Source organism: Pseudoliparis swirei, chromosome 7, assembly GCF_029220125.1.
Source record: "Pseudoliparis swirei isolate HS2019 ecotype Mariana Trench chromosome 7, NWPU_hadal_v1, whole genome shotgun sequence".
NCBI lineage: Eukaryota > Metazoa > Chordata > Actinopteri > Perciformes > Liparidae > Pseudoliparis > Pseudoliparis swirei.
Genome location: NC_079394.1, coordinates 10,035,892 through 10,053,724, shown reverse-complemented (window position 1 = coordinate 10,053,724; position 17,833 = coordinate 10,035,892). Strand labels below are relative to the sequence as shown.

At 47.0% G+C, this 17,833-nt stretch overlaps 1 protein-coding gene across 2 annotated transcripts in view; it reads right to left on the bottom strand.

Annotated features, from left to right (window-relative positions):
- Positions 1–17,833, bottom strand: part of tet3 (tet methylcytosine dioxygenase 3) — a 33,594-nt gene that overhangs the window by 14,526 nt on the left and 1,235 nt on the right. The window contains exons 1-2 of one of the 2 annotated variants that reach the window (XM_056418634.1): positions 9,067–11,509; positions 1,763–4,682 (exon numbers count right to left, since the gene is read on the bottom strand). In XM_056418634.1, the coding sequence (XP_056274609.1) occupies positions 1,763–4,634 (2,872 nt within the window). In that variant the 5' untranslated portion in view covers positions 4,635–4,682; positions 9,067–11,509. Of the gene's footprint in view, positions 1–1,762; positions 4,683–9,066; positions 11,510–17,833 lie in introns of those variants that run through there. The other variant, XM_056418635.1, reaches the window with a different exon arrangement.

The window sequence follows — 17,833 nt, the reverse complement described above, 5'->3', positions numbered from 1 at the left end:
CTAAGTGGCTGAGGCTACACCATCCATGAGGAGCGTGAGACGGTATAACTGACTGTAACATGCAGCTCACACAAACACACATGGACACACAGACAGCGGGCTGTGACTGCAGGGCGTGGTGCCTGTGTGGAGACACTTTGTAAAGCAGAAGCTCTTTGAGGTAGTGATGAATGACTGAGTGTAGGGTGTGTCTGCGTGAGCATCTGTGTTTATGTTGTGTATGAGTGTGTGCATGTGTATGAATGCATTTGAACCATTGTCCAACACACATCTTTGGCTATAAGCCATGTACTATGACTTCAGTGGTAATAAAACAAACAAACCCTTTGTGTGTGTGATTATGTGCCGTTGAATGTATTCTAAAATAAATCTCTCTAATGGACTTTGCAGTGGCTGGCTCGATAACAGCACGCTTGTATTGCAGCTAGTACAGGGTGGTTCTTGCGTCTGCACACGGCACTTCTTTATCACAGTGTGGCACACACTCTGGATAACAACATTAGCTAAAGGCTCTAAATGTAAATGCTTTACACTCTGAGCAGATAATCTAAAAGTGTGGACATACAGGGAGGCGTGTGTGTATCTCTGGTTCAGAGGTAATATGAGGTCACATTCCCCTGTCGGTGCAGGGAGGCACCGGGGCGTGGCTCAGGGCAGGAAGTGGAGAAGTCACAATAAATTATTGCATGGCAATTTATTGTGTGTGTACTGTGCACATCGTGGCTGCATGCTGTATCTGTTTGTGGAGGAGGCGGTGTCATTCCAGAGCAGTGTTATGCTGCAGGGAGTTGACAGGGCAGTGTGTAACCAGCCTTTACTATGGAGACGTATTGTTTGCTGGCCTCTCCTCTGAGTAACAACACACAGCTAGCAAGTGTTTCACTGCAGCTGCTCTCCGCCCGGCTGAGAATCCCTTCAATGTTTAGGGACAGCAATGGTCTTCTGACCAGCTCTTAACCCTTACCAGCACTACAGTTAACACTCAGTTGCTGATAGATTATTGTGGCAATCTTTAAATACAGTAGCTTCTCTGAGAACAAAATATATAATAATTAAATAATTGCGCTAAGAACTGAATGCCCATAGGAACTACAACAATAATATTCTGATCTACTCCGTCATTAACATAGCTTTCCCCTGTTAATTTCTTTAAATATAAACAACATGATCTATAAACTCTCCATAGATGTTTACTATAGGACCACCTACTCTGTTCACCCAAGTAGGGAATTACTTAAACTATTGGACTAAACCCCCTTCTGACTAATGAAGGCTCTGTTCTGCTTGCCTGCCAGACCCAAACTCACACAAAGGGCTCCTTCTGCCACCAGTACTATTGTTCCTGCCTGCTGCCTTTAGTGCCTCACACTGTTGCAGTCTGGATGGTTGCAGACACACACCCTGGCAACACAAACATTCTTGGATACACTCCACAAGAATCCAACAAGCATCCAGATAGAGAAGCTACAGAAAAGGGGGACCGGTTTCTAGCTCAATCAGTCGAGCAAAACATGAACAATGTTTTCCAAAAAAGTCCTCCTTGCTCTCTCGCTTCTATAAAGTCTTTACAGAACTTACAGAGTTACTTCAATGTATCTGCACTCAAATGAATGGCCAATATTTGGGTTGTGTGACTTTTGCTAGATTGTTGATACTATTATGTATAGTTCACTGAAAAGTGCTCGTACGGTATGTTGATGGATAGCAACCTCATCCCCTTCCAAAAAGACAACCACAGTCAGACACCAACACACTGACTTACCCACACAGGTGCAGGTGGGGAACTCTGCCTGCAGATCCTGGGAAGGAGTACTCAGCAAGGTCTTGGTGGGGGTGTCCAGGTAGCGCAGAGGAGACTCTAGGAAGCCTCTGAGAGATGGAGATGCAGGCAGGCTGTCCTTAGTGGGTGTGTCCTCTTCAGAATAGCACGTGGTGGAAAGTATGGATATATCCCCCGAGGTTTCAATCTTCATGCGTTTGGGTAGTGGAGAACACGGCATGTTGAAAGTACCCTCTAACACACTGGGCTGCTGCTGCTGGTGTAGAATAGCCTGATGATGCAGAGGGACATCCCGCAGAGAGCTTTCTGTGGATGCCTGATTCAAGGTTGCTTCACTTTGGGACCCTGGCTCATCCTTGCTGACCTCCCTCTCCCGATCATCTGAATGAGATGTGGAGCTGGCTTGAGTGGCGAGAATTAAGGGAGCCGACTGGGAGTTGGAAGATGATGTGGGACTGAGGTCCTCTGAACTGGTCTGGGACTGATTCCTCAGCTGAGGGTCTGTAGCAGTCTCCTCCTTGGGATGACCGGCAGATGTGTCTGGAGCTGAGTCTCCAAATTCAGCCTCAAACTGGCGGATCAGTTCTTCGTACTTCGGGTCGATGTTAATGACGCTCTGTAATTTGGAGGTGCTGGATGTGGAGGTCACAGGTGTGGTGGTGCTGGTGTTACTGGAGGCCAGGCTGCCCACTCCCTCTGACTTAGCGTGAGCTACAGGGGCCACATGTGAGAGCAGAGGGCCCATGAGGGCTGGAGTGTTTTCTGACAAAGCAGAAACAGTGGAAGAGGGAGTCATGGAGGAGTTGGAAATGGATACCTGAGATTGGGCTGGGGCAGGGAGGCCTGCAGCAGCAGCCTGAGTGGAGTTACTGAGGAGGGGAAGAGAGGGGAGAGAACCTGGTTGCAGGCTGGTCAGGGCCGGGGCTCTGTTCACCATGAGGACGGATGCTTTTTGTACGGTGATCTGAATCTGAGGCAGGAAGGTCGGCATGGAGGCTTTCTGCTTGGTCTTCTTGATGACTATTTGTTTAGGTTTGGGCAGGGGAGAGACGGCAAGCATCCCACTCATAGCTTTTATGATCGGAGATCCTTGACTGCTTTTCCTCTTCTTGGGTTCCTGTTTGATGGCCAAATGTGGCAAACCTTCTCCGCCCATCTGTGGCCACCATTTTTTCAAGTTTTGACAAGCCAGCGGTGCACGAGGGCCTGGTGCTCCAAAGCCAGGGGAGTGGTTAGAGAAGAGGTTCCTCTTGTAGTGAAGATGCTGTTGCAGAGCTGCCTGAGTGGAGTGTCTGATGGCTGCTTGGCCAGGAGACATGGGAGTACCAGGGTAGTGCTGACCCTGCTGCTGACCATTAGCCATGCCATAATGTCCCATGGAGGCAGTGTGATGGTTGTGCTCTCCAGAGTCTGGTTCTTGCTTTATCCTGGCCAATGCTGGATGGTCTTGGGCCTGTACACCTCCATTGTGGTTCAAAACAATCTGTTGTGTAATTGGAAGCTTGAAATTAGCATGGCTAAACTTGCCACTGGTGTCACCAAGCAGCTGCTTGAGCTCTGACATGGGGTCTGAGCTGCTGTGAGGTGCAGCAGCATAGTGAGACTGGGGCTCAGACTTTATACAATTCCATGGGTTCCTCTGGTCAGAGCTTCTGCATGAGCCCTGTTTCCACTGCTGGGGATTGGAGATGAAGCCTGGATGTTTCCCCTGACCTAGGAAGGGAGAGGTAGAGGATGGAAGAGGGGTAGCATGGGGTGGCTGGCCCTGGGATTGGGGCCTGTGGTGGTCACAGGAAACGGAGGCCTTCTGAATGGTGTTTAATCCTGGAGGTACAGATTGAGAGCGTGAGGAAGATGAGTGGGTGCCGGGAGAGGATGGGATCAAGCTCGTGCCATTGGGGGGTTGAGATATGGGGTTCTGGTTATGTTGGTGTTGATGGAGGTTACTGGTGTAGGAAAATTGACCTGGAGAGACAACAGGTTGCGGACCAGTCCCAGATAGCTGGGTCAGGGCTTCTATAGCAATAGCTGCCTGAAGACTGATGTTCTTTTCCTTGGCTATGGAGAGCACCTGGGGAGAGCAGGGAATTGGGGGTTTTGAGCAGAGCACTTGGTCTAGATTATGGCCTTGACCTGTGTGTTGCTGCTGGGGGTATAAAGCAGACAGACGGTGGCCACCGTTCATGTGGGAGTAGGGCTGACGAGGGTGCTGCAAATGGGTTTGCTGTAGGTGAGGCTGTGAGTTAGGGGGAGCGTCAGCCATCTTGCAAGCACCTTGATCCTCATTGGTTGCCAACTTGATCTTCTTCTCCAGCCACTCTAGGTAGTCTGGACAGTCAGGCCCATCACAGTTGCAGTTAGGGGGCTTGTGTCCATGTTTGGCTTGGCTCAGTGCCGAATGTAGAGAGTTCAGGTCTTCTGGAGTTTGACAGCTTCCTTCAGGAGCTCCTGCAGAGAGTTTGGCCTGTGCCCCCTGAACACCCATCTCCTTGGTGAACTTCTCATTCAACTGAGCTGTGTTAGGCTGCATGAGGCAGGAAGAGGAGGAAGAAGGAGGCAAGGAGCCAGCAATAGCCGAAAAAGCCACCAGATTGTGTGCGTCCTCCATGTCTGCATGGTGGACAGGTTCACCAGGGTTTGCACCACCGCTGCTGTTCCAACACGGTTGCTGTTGTTGGGTGTCACTGACCTTGCCGTGTACTGACAACCAGCTCTGCCTTGGAGGCACGCTTCCTGCCCTCTGTTGCTCTGTTTCACTAGATGTCGAATCATCATTAGGGTAGCGATTCACCCCATTGGCCGGTTCCAGGCTCAGCGCGCCTTCCTGGAGGCGGTCATGTGACCCAATTTCCATCTGGCCTCCACTTCTGGGGCCATCTACTGAAGTGACTTCGTAAACAGTCTGAAAGACAAACATGGAGCGATATTAGTTTGATTATAAGAATCCAATAAATCGTGCACAGATATGTAAAACAACATTAAAAACTTTAGGCTTTAAAATCACCAGACATGTGTTAAATAATCACTGTAGATACATTAAGTCGAGAATGTCCAAGAATACTTGACAGAGTGCTGAATAACAATCGTGAAAGTAACAACAGACTCCATTCCCTTCTTCCAGCTCTTCTCCAGAGTTTCCCTCCTCCCTCACACATACTATACATACATTACTGCAGGACCAGGTCAGCAGGGCTGAGGAAAACTGCATTAACTGTTGCTTTAGGAAAGTGTTTTCATAACAAGGGTTTTGTCAAGCAAGTCACAGGCCGTGTAACATAGTTTCACTGTTTATAAATGGACTCTGTACAATTAGTTTGGCGATACAATGCAGACGGTTGGAGTTACAACTAATCAGCTGTTGTGTTGGGAGACCTTGTGTGTGAGGTGGGGCATTAAACACACACTGAGGAGTGAAGAAAACAAAATACAATACACACACTTCAAGTGAGATGAAAGCAAGTCCACTTCCAAGAACTGTAGCCAGAAGTGTGCAGTACAACTCTCATTCACTGGTGAGATTATCTCAAACCCAAGACCTTTTCTACCAAAACAAGACCTTAAATGGCAAACATAAAATGACCTGAATATCTGGAGACTGGTATGTCGTGCCAATATAATTCATCTTAGAAAACATCTAAGATACAAAGCAAACTGAACATATACCGCACTTGACCAGTTTGTAAACGTCCTTTTTTGAAAGTGAATGAGGGTTTGAAGTGAACATTAAACTTGTTTGTTGCAACAGTATGTTTTTCTGGTTTTGTGGCTCTGCTCACATGACTCAACAAACCCCCACCGTTGCCTTGAGGTACACAACATTTGACGAACATGAGCAAATATGTAAAGAAACCCTCAAAATGGACTAAATGCAAATAAAGGAGTATCAAGGGGAAGGGAGTTAAATCGCTGAAATAGTTGGTGGATGGAGACATAGCTGACCCTCTAGCTTTAGACTAGTTGTGGACATAAATGTTCAGATTTTTAATCGAACATGTGACTGTAAAACGACTTCCATGCCTCTACTCTACTCGACTGCATGTTTGGCCTGAAATACCCTTTTGTTTTTCAAATGATGCTCACAAACAAATCTTAGTCTGACTTACTGCTCCTGATATGACTACCTGCTCTATCGCTGAATATACACTACCGTTCAAAAGTTTGAGGTCACTTAGAAATGTCCTTATTTTTCAAAGAAAAGCATTGTTTTTTTCAATGATGATAACATTAAATTAATCAGAAATACACTCTATACATTGTTAATGTGGTAAATGACTATTCTAGGTGGAAACGTCTTGTTTTTAATGAAATATCTCCATAGGTGTATAGAGGCCCATTTCCGACAGTGAAGAGGCGACTCCGGGATGCTGGCCTTCTAGGCAGAGTGGCAAAGAAAAAGCCATATCTGAGACTGGCCAATAAAAAGAAAAGATTGATATGGGCAAAAGAACACAGGCATTGGACAGAGGAAGATTGGAAAAAGGTGTTATGGACAGATGAATCCAAGTTTGAGGTGTTTGGATCACACAGAAGAACATTTGTGAGACGCAGAACAGGTGAAAAGATGCTGGAAGAGTGCCTGACACCATCTGTCAAGCATGGTGGAGGTAATGTGATGGTCTGGGGCTGCTTTGGTGCTGGTAAAGTGGGAGATTTGTACCAGGTAAAAGGGATTTTAAATAAGCAAGGCTATCACTCCATTTTGCAACGCCATGCCATACCCTGTGGGCAGCGCTTGATTGGAGCCAATTTCCACCTCCAAATTGTGCAAGAACTATTTAGGGAAGAAGCAGGCAGCTGGTATGCTGTCTGTAATGGAGTGGCCAGCACAGTTACCAGATCTCAACCCCATTGAGCTGTTGTGGTAGCAGCTTGACCGTATGGTCCGCAAGAAGTGCCCATCAAGCCAATCCAACTTGTGGAGGTGCTTCAGGAAGCGTGGGGTGAAATTTCAACAGATTACCTCAACAAATTAACAGCTAGAATGCCAAAGGTCTGCAATGCTGTAATTGCTGCAAAAGGAGCATTCTTCGACGAAAGCAAAGTTTGAAGAAAAAAAGTAAGACTTCAAATACAAATCATTATTTCTAACCTTGTCAATGTCTTGACTATATTTTCTATACATTTTGCAACTCATTTGATAAATAAAAGTGTGAGTTTTCATGGAAAACACGAAATTGTCTGGGTGACCCCAAACTTTTGAACGGTAGTGTAACTCTGTGGCTTGTAAATTACAAGGTATCTGTATTTAAGTTTACAGGTGCTTCAGTCGTTGCATCCCAGCGTACATCGTAACAGAAAATGTAGAAGTCTTTCCTAAAGAGTCACAAATAAAGGGGGGGATTGCTTCTCTCATACATTTTTCTCATTTCGGTAGATTTAAAGACTTTCAGGAGCTGATACATGCAGCCACATATCTCACTTCCTCTCTGAGAATTAGGACAGTTACCAACATTACACTGACACCTGCTAACACATCACCTGGATTTAGGTCAAATTACATTTTCAAAGCATTCAGTTTCTTTCAGTCAGCTTTCAGCACCTGGTCGGAGTTTCACCACGATAAAGTAAAAAAGGGGCCAAATATAAAAAGTAGTTGTGAATAAGTAGCAAACTGTTGTGGTCTCATTCCCTTGAATGCCAAGATGTTACTTGTTAACAGTAATCAGCCCAGGTTAGCTCCTCGTAGATTATAATAATATTAGTCTAGAGAGGAACAGCAAACACAGATAATCCAAGGGCAGCCTTAGCAATCATTGACAGAGTTCATGTTGTGACTAAACAGTGTATTCCAATAAATCTAATAGCTCATCTGAGAAGACAACAATAGAAGACTCACTGTACATATTGGGGTAGAAAGGCAACACACTGCATTAATAACCTTTCCAGTGTCAAAGTCGTCTGTGTGTGTACTATGAACAGACAGCATGCCCACAATAGTAGCCTGAACTATAAAGGACACTTTTGTTGTTGCAAGGACACATGTGACCTCACAGAAGAACACAGAGACAAAGACAGACCAATGGAGGTATAAGTCCTTAAACTTACACACAACCAGGTCTCACAACCAAACATGTGAGCTACTTCCTGATTCAGACTTTAAAAAAAAAAGAAACAACATGGCTTCTGTTGGTATCTATCAGTGTTTGACAGGAGAAGGGAGCCTGACGTCCAGCTTCCCCATCATTTGAATATTATTGAAATAGGCCTTTGAAGTGGCAAATTACTGGACAGGCAGTATGCTCACGTCTTTTGAATCCACCTTCTGCGCCGGGTGTCTGTCAGGGGACCCGGGGGTGGGGGTGGGGGGGTGGTATTGAACAGCCGGCATGCAATACGTGAGAGGCCTCACGTCTGCACTATCAGTGGCATCAGACGGGAAAGAGGAAGGGGGGGCACGGCGGATATGAGAGCTGCAGTGTGTTGAAACAGAGTGACTGCAACACTGCGCCGAAATCAGTCACACTGACGCTCTCTTTTCCTCTTTTTCAGTTTTTCTCACAGTTACATACGAAACACCATCAGTGACACACGGCACGTGGATTTAAAGCACCCCGAGCTGCACACTAAGAACAAACCTTCACTCCACTTTGCCGGTGCAGATAATAAATACCGCACTGCACGCACACTAAGAGCTCTTGGAATTCTCACATGATCTGAGCTTCGATTAACCTTGAATAACTTTTTTCCGGTCCAGGATAGAAACGCCGTGCTCACACCTGCAGCGCTTTACACTAATGTGTGTTTGTGTGTGTGTGTGTGTGTGTGTGTGCCTGGGACTGTACAGACCACGTGTTTTGACAAATATTAACACTGTGACAAAGCTCACTGTCTTGACAGAAGTTCAAGTGTGTGACTCTCATTTCACACACACGCACACATAAAGAAGTGCAACCGATAACGTGAATACGGCCAACCGGATAGGATCTCGCAGAACCTGGTAGACCAGACATTTGAGTCTCGGAGCCCTTTAAACAAGATACGCCTTCACATTTCTGCGCGTGCGAGCCGAGGGCTCTGTTTAACACTAAACGCTGCAAAAAAGACAAACTAGAGGGCGAAAACAAAGCCTGTATAGATACCAGCGGCGGAGAGGGGGTTAAGTTCAGCTTGTGAGTAGACAGCTGAACCTAAATCCCAGATACACAACACCCCCCCCCCCCCCTCCCCTTCCTCCTCCTCATCCTCCTCCTTCTCCCCCCACCCCTTCCTTTGCTGCCGTGCCGTGCCGAGCAGGAACATGAAGCAGAGACCCTGACAATATGAAGCCGGCTGCGGCGTGTACTTACGTGGTCTTAGACATCCAGACAGAAGAGGACACAGAGAGGAGCATGAGACTCGCTTCTTGCCGGCACAGCAGCTCCAAAAGCAATCGGGAGTCGTTGGGTTGTATTCCTTTTTATTTCTTCCAGTCTGTGTGGCGCACAGATAGACCAAGCGGCCAAATACACATGCATGCGTTCACACACGCACACACGCGCAGCCAACCACACACAAACAACACACTTCCCCCCAGCACAGCACACACACGTTTCTCATTTCTCTCTCGCCTCTTCTTATGGCCGACGCTTTCTGTTCTCTCCTTTTTCCTTTCTCATTATCTATGTCTGCTCCTCCCTTCCCCTTTTCAATATCCTCTTTCTTTCTCTCGGCTACACATGCAGTCGGCTTCTCTTCGCAGCCCCCACCTTCCCCTCTCTCTCTCTCTCTCTCTCTCCCTCCCTCCATTCCCCTCCCTCTCGTGCAGCCTCTCCCTCCATCTCCTCTGCTCTCTCTCTCTCTCTCTCCAGTGTGTGCAGAGTGAGAGGCCATTATCTGAGCCACAGCGGGCACGTACGATGGAATGGAGGAGTGTGCAGTGAGCAGAAACAGAGAGAGCTGTGGGGGATAGTCGCTTACAGCAGCAGCCTAGGAAACAGCGCGGTGCAGCAGAGCTCTTACCAATGAGAAACCTCTCTGTCTGTATCCACGCCCTTCAGCACTCCTTTCTCTACTGCATTTGGTGATGATATATATATATATAAATATACACGCCGATGTTGTGTGTTTTGTTAATCCACAAAAGCCCAGTGCTGGCAATTTGCTTTTTTCGAGTGCAGAAGGGAATCGACGGACGCCAAGCGATACACGGTCTCAACGCACAACGCCGACAACAGGAAAAGGAGCAAAGAGAAGCAACGTTATGTTTATGCTGGTTTATGCCTTCTGCGAAACGCCATCTGTTTTTTCCTGACAGAGATTCCGTTCCGTGTTCGCGCCTCGAGATCCGACTCAGCCCTGGGCCGAAGGAGAAGCCACCGATCACGGTTCTTCGATCTCCATCCCGCGATCACAGCGGTCGCCGCTTGAAACAAAAAAGCTTACATTTTATACCTGCGGCTGATACTAGATTCGCTAGCAAGGCGATACGCAGAAGAAAGAGAGAAGGTTGGTAGATTAGGAGGGAGCTGGCCTGAAGGATCCAGACATCCAAAGGATGCAGAGGTGGAAGGTTTCCCACTGGAGGAAGCTGATGTTCGCTTGATACGCAACCATAACGTCAGCCACCTCGTCTCCACGAGGGGAGAAAACAAATGGAAAGAACGATGGCCGATACGATGACAACAAAAGGTATAAAGAGCGAGACGACGACGCCGGGCGACGCAGAGGGGGAACAGCGGATGATACTTCGACATCAGCCAGAAAGAGTAGCGGAACGAGGAGAGGGGAACGGAAGAAGACACCGAGGAGAGGGAAGACGAGCAAACACGAGTCGCTCGGTTATTATCTGACGGATTCTGTGAAGGGAGCGACGATGAAGCAGGAGAAGACGGGCAGAAGCAGCGAGAGGATCGGCGGGTTGTCGCCAAACGAAGACGGCGACCACAAGTTCGCGGAGGACGCGAGACTTCTGTCCTCTCCTGTCGACCAGATAGCGTCGTCTCGTTTTTCTCTCCTCACCATTGTTCCGCCTCGACTTCATCATCATCAGCATCATCCACGTCGCCATGACCGCTGGATGCTTCCTCTCGCCCACTTGCTTGGCTGACCGGCCTTGTGGCGTCTCCTCTCTTCTCTCGACACATCGCTGGAGTTTTGGAGCAGATCTAACCAGGAGGAGCAGGAGAGGGTGGGGGGAAAAACATGGCCGTCTTCCCCATGCAGATCGCTGTCCGCTCCTGCGTAGTATTTCTCCTCTTATATTTCTGAGCGTGTGCCGGCGACACTGCGCTCTAGTTGGATCAACTTCTGGAGCCTTTCCCCGGTTTCTCGTGATCTCTTATTTTCTCCGGCTCTCTCAAAGTGCCTCTCGCCTCCCGCTCTCAATTTGCCTCTCAGTTTTGTTTCCTGAGCCTTCTCTCCTTTTAGCATAGCTTATTGCATCTCCGTCCCGACACTTTCTGACGCACACCCGGCTCTCCGGCACTGTACAGTTGTACACTGTCTGTCTCTCAGTTACCACACATATTCTGATACACACACACACACACACACACACAGATGAGCGTCAATCCCAAAAGAGAAACGCGGCGCAGCCTTAGCTGTCTAAGGGAAGGAGAGGAGAAGGAGAGCATTGGGTCACATGACCAAGGAGCGCCAATGAGCGAGAGGGAGAGCAATGAGCGAGAGAGGTGGGAAACACATGTGGCGATGACGTAGCTGCATCATCATCGTCGTCGTCGTCATCGGGGTTCCACCACCAGGATGTTTGCCTCCACCGCTGGGTGGGCACACGTGTCCTCACATGCCCACTCGCTACGATCACCAACCACACACACACACACACCAACGGACACTGGAACACACACTCTTTCATTCAGCCGGCTCCCTTGTGCTCGCTCACTCCCCCGGCTGCAATGACACAGCGTTTAAAGCTCAGGACTCGACTTGAATGAGTCACATGCTCCCCTCTGCGCACGGTTCCTCATTTTAAAGAACCACTGAACACGACAGAGCATTTCTGTCCTTGAACGCTGCATGCATATTCAAGGGGTTTTCCAGCAGTTCAACACGATAAATCATTTCTCAAAGCTAACGGACGACTAAATGTCAGATTAAATTATTATATGAATGACGCCATGTGGCTATTTTTAAACGGACATCCAGAAAACTAAACAGAAACACAAGTTTCGAATCGAGTGCCGTACTTCAACAACAAAAACATTACCTTGCACTATAAAACGTAACAACAACGGCACACACACGAGCTGAGTAAGAGTAGATTTGACCAGACCACCAACATCGTGGGAATCTCCTCGACACGTGTGGCAGGTGCTTAACAACACGCTGGAAATACACTTTATATGCCACAATGTACTATAAGTACAGTTTAAGTACAATTTGAGCGCTATATCAATTAAATGCATAATTATTATTATTAAATAAATTACAGTACAATATGATTGATTCAAACTGACTCAAATACCAGCAGCATAAAGCAAGTTTCACTGCAGGGAGAACATTGCTCAACATTTCTGGTGTCAACCTCAACTGTGGCAGTTGGACAAAAGAATAGAACATTACTGGTTAATCTAGATAAGCAACAACGATAGAGAGAAGGCCGTTTGCCAACGAGAGCTGACCTGAAATGCCCTCCAGAACACAAGGTGTACTTCTCATTTAGATAACAGAGCAATGTGACAGATTACATCACAACTGGATTATATTTTAACCATGTTCGAGTCGACTGTGCTCAAGAGAAAATTACAATAACAGTTGAAGTGTGTTGCACACTTACGGTAGACGTGCGGCAACCGGGCATCGAGAGAGAGAGAGAGAGAGAGAGTCGGGAACACACACTCCAATTCTCACATCGATCACTTCATCTCACTACCAAGTCAAATTATTGTCCAAGTGAGCTGTTTCACGCCCCCGTCGATCTCTTTCTCTCTGTCTCTCTCCATCACTCTCACTTCTTTGTCTCTCACTCAGAGTTTCTCAGCAGCACAGAGGAAAGGTCTTGGTTGTAGGAGGGATGACTGACAACACGAGTACATCCTCAGCAGTGTGTGTTGGGTTGCATATGACTAAGTCTGACGCATCTTTTTATTTTCTTCTCGTTAAACTACTGACATAAAACCCTCACACACCGAAACAAACTTCTTCAAACATGGCCAGCACATCGCTAGTGGGAGCTCTGTTTGTGTTTCAAGGTTACCGCGGTTGAATTCTTTTATTTTTCCGAAAATGGATTTGGTTTCACAATTTCTGCACCTCCTCCGCCTCACACCAGTGGGAGAAATTGGGCCATTAAAGGTCAAGAAAAGAAAGAAAAGAGAAGCTCTTTCCAACAGTCATTAAACAACTCACATGAGCACCACGGTCATCATGACACGAGGGTCCTTTCCCTTCCTCCCATCTCTTCCTGTCAGCTGACTCCACCTACTGCTCTCATCAACTTCCACGCACCCCCACCCCCAACCCATAATGCCCTGCAGTCCAATGGCATCAAGGTCATCTGATCTGACACACTTTATGGCTTCTCTCCCTCTCCTTCCCCCACTCTTTTTGCTCTGTGTCGTTTTATATTTCATTTCACACACACTTGCCTGTTCCTCATCACCAGCACACAGAGGCCAAGACACTAAACAATGCACACACAGGCAGCACATGCAGAGGCAATGCCCGTATGCTCGTATGCATACAGTATTGGATTGTTCACTCAGGGTCGCTGGGTTTATTGGTGGGCAGGATAAGAGGCTGCGGAGCTGCACTTAGCACGTCATATCTAACGGAGCAGAAGCAACCCAAAGTGTTTCAGCTTGGTCAAACAAATAAGACGAATATCTTACTGGAAAATCTTAATCTCATGATTCATTTATGATTGTTATTAACGCCAAGTTTTGTATTTTTATTAGCAAACCAGGCACAAAACGCGATAACAATTAACATTGTCTTTTTTTGTATTGGATAACATTAAAAGGTGATTGCACATCCTCTCTCAGAAGGTGCAGCTATATGCAGATGTATAAAGATATATAGATGGATGTACTGCTTCTTTCCATCTGTCTATAATGAGTAACACACTGTTGACATATTTTAGGCATCACCTTGTTATTTCAACCTCGCAGCTCTCTGTTTGGCTGTTTCTCTGTCTTTGTCCACCCCCCCCACCTCCCCCCCCCCATCTTCTCCCTCCACCCTCCACCCTCCACCCTCCTACCCGGACATGCTCCAAGGCAGGCTGGTGTTTAGTTCAGGGTGTGTTTGGGTTTAGACCGTAGTAGTGAGTGTAGGGTATCCAGTCTGAGTCATACCTTCTGACTTTCAGCACGTGCAAGTCGGCACGAATAGCCCAGCTGGGGAAGGCCTGCTCCCCCAGCCCCCCCCCTCCTCCCTTATTCAGCACTCCTCACAAAGAGAAAGGGAGGAGTGGGTAGGGAGGGAGGGAGGAGAGAAAAATAGAAAGGTTGTGATGGGCTGTTGGAGTGGGCGGAGCCTCTAAAAAAAAAACGAGGAGGAGGAAGAAGAAGAAGAGGAGGGGGCGCTGTTTTCAAGAGGCAGCTCTTTGTGCCGGAGGTTAGCGGCAAGAAGAGAAGGAGAAGAATGTAATCAATAAATAGAGTATGCTTTGGGGTCTGAGACAAAGAGAGTGCAGAACAGACAGACAGGGCATGGATGACAAATACACGTATAAAAAGGGTAAAGCAACAAACAAGAAAAGCACATTGTGTACACATTGTGTACATTGCGGCCAAGTCATGAAAAAGAGCTGAGCAGTCAAATCTAATTGGACAATGATGTAATCATCAACAGGACAGTTGTTTCAAATACTGGATCATTGTTGTGTTACGTCCAAGTGAAACACATATAACAGCCTCAATGATTATGTGATTACTTTTTTGGGAGAAAATATAATGGGGTTTGAATCAGAAATTGATGCGATGTGAGAGAGAAAGCAGGAGCAACCTTCTTATGCACGGTGGCTGGTTGCCAGCCTTGTCTCTCTCAGGACTCGGGCTAAGATTAGCTTCCCATATGTTCAAGTCAGGCGTAGCCAAGCTTAAAGGGCCAGTACTTAACTGTGTCCTATGAACTCATGTAGTGCCTTACATACTCTAAATTATCCTGTTTACCTCAAGGTCAAAATGTATCTTTAATCATGCAAGCGAAAGGCGGGCTCCTAAAGGAGGGTGGCTGGAACGTGATGTTTTTGAGCCTTCTCTTCCATTATCATCAGTCCAATCCTCCACCTTTTTTTTTGGATAGCTCCACTGAATCCCACTGTGTTCCAATAGTGTCTGATGAATACTCTGTAACAGCTGTGGCGCTGTGTTGCATAAAACCTGGCAGTGTCAGGCAGCAGTGGGATTGGGGATCGTATGAAGAGGACGCCCAGTGGGGAACGGCACAGCAGCCACCAGAGAGGTGAGAGTTAAAGAGCTGGAGCAACAGCTGAGGGCTCCTCCCCTTTCTCTTTCCATTAATTTTTTATGAACTGCGGCACCAGGCGGCCGACAACCTCCCAACGACATCAAACACAGATACCTCCACCGATGCCAACAAGCCACCATCCACAACTCGTCGTCCCACGCAGGGTATTGATCCGGTCCAGGACTCACGGGCTCATGCAGCGGTATGAGCAGTACAGCAGGGCAGACGGTGCAGAGGCAAACATCTGCTAAGTGTCATTGATTTGAGATGAAACCTGAGAGTGCAGAGCAAGAGTCTACATATTAATGATTGCAAGCAAATCAGGCGATTGTTGGTGACTATATACAGAATAATGTCACGTTAAATGCCGTGAGGTTTGACACAGTGTGATGTCCTTGGGGTGTCTTTGATAAAACGGTTATTTTACAACCATTAAAGAAGGTGACAAATAATTGCACGTGCACATATGATCCTCTGTGGATTAAGAGCTGGCTGGTAGCAGCCGACTCGTCCTGGGTTTGCATGCAGGGTGCAGCTGAGGTTGAATTGGTAAATATAGTCAGTCACCTTTTAGACTGAAGACAACTGTTCACATTGAACTCAGCACATATAATGCTTGAAAAATCTGTACAGCTCTTACATCACGTTATGGACACTTTTGCCTTTTTTGTTCATATTTTGGTTCACAAAATACCTTTAACCCTCCTGTTACCTTTAGGGTCAATTTGACCCCATTCAATGTTTAATGTCGGTGTTCCTTGGGGTCAATTTGACCCCAGGCTATTTTTCACTGTGTCAAACATATAAGAAATATCAACTTTTGTATATATTTAAAGGGCTATTTAGGTAGTCAACAAACAAACATAAAGTACCTCGCACTTAAACTTGGGAAACAATATTAATTCTAATAATTTTCTGGAGGTTTTAATTGCTAAATATGTTAGTAAATTGTAAAGGTAGCAGGAGGGTTAAATAGAATCCAGTGTCTTTAAACAATGAGTATCATAGGAGGATAAGATACTTCTTTCCACATCTAACAAAATTGGAGTTACGGTCAAGATGAAAGCAACATCATGACAACATCACTCCAAGATCAAGAGGAAGACTGTGCGTCTTGAGACCTAAAACTCTGAAAACTGGTATAATTGTTGACTGACTGTATGTCATTGGTTACTCACATTTTAATCCACCATTAGATCACTGGTTCCGAGTCTAGGCACATGGGAAACAAAGCTGCAGTTCTTTACTGACTGAGTGGAAACCACACAGAGTATTAAATGCACGGAGAGCCGCCCCTGAGTGGAACAGGTGATGTCAAACTCTCCACTTCCTGATTCTGGACTCCATACCGAGCCACTTACTGCACAAATACACACACACTTACAGACATGTGGTGGCCGATCGTTGGTCATATGACCAACCTCGGATGCCGGACTTGAGTTAGAATTAAAGCAGACAGCGTTGCCACGGAAACTAGGTCAGCGCTAACCCTTTGCCAACGGGGCTGGGGATTCCATGCGAGGCTAAACACACGATTAACACACGTTCCATCTGCTGTCGTGCACGGTTTCAGTGTTTCTGCGTTTGACTCTTGCCCACCATCGTACTGTGTGAAGTGCATCTCTTGTCGAGAGGAAATCCTGTGTATGGGCGTGGAAGGAAAAAAAATAGGGCAGTCTGTAACCTGTTGTGGTAAACTCTAAATTCTGCTTCTGGAACAGCGGAACTGGAAATGATTTAAGTTGCGGCGTGACTCGTTTTTAACGATGTCGCCTTCTGTCGCACAGTGTGTTGTTCCAACGTCTTTGCCCGTCTCACAAGATAGACGCTCCATGGAGGAACATGACCTCCACCAAAGAGGAGATCGGGAAGGCCGCAAAAGGCACACACTTATTAAACACACTCTACAGCTTTTCCCACAAATGGACCATTTTTTTCCCTTCAACTTCCCAGATGGTTGTATACCCCTTGCCGATAAAGAGACTGTCTACACATGGATTGGGATTAGAGCCGGTTTAGAGGTAAATCAGAGTATGTCCCTGAGCTAAACACATTCATGACATTTGAAACTGACTAACGCATATGTCATCACCGTAGAAACACAGCTGCGTGTATATGCTGGCATAAATGTCCTTGAGTCATATCTTGACACTTCCACGTGTCTAAGTTCACGACTCCGAGAGGTTTTTGCTGTGCTTGTGCTGGCAAGTCAAATCAGAGCGGAGGACATCGCACCGTTGTTATATTTCAGACAACAGCTTATTTGGTGCTTAATCATTTTTTTCTCAACAGAGCCTCGCCGCTCAAACGTCCTTTTCACATAAATACACAAGCGTTCCCCGACTCGGCGAGCTGTAGCGGCCGCACGCCACAGGTTACTACGCCCGGCACTCAAACGCGTACGCATGCGTGACCCACTAACTTTTACTCCCTTTACCTCATTTGACTCCGGAAACCTAGGAGAAGAAGGACGGCCCCCCCCTGGCTCCTGAGCCAGCGAGAAGGCTTCCTCCTCCTCCTCCTTCCTCCCTCCTCCTCTCCCTGGTCGCTTGTATCTACACATGCTTGGCTCTGGCACCAATCAGCGGGCAGCGTGGGGCGCTTTAAACTGAGGAAGTGGCGGTGGATGCCGCCACTTCCTCACTGCGCTCGGCTTACTACGGCTTGGAAATAAAGATGAAGTTTTAATATCGCCGGCTTCCG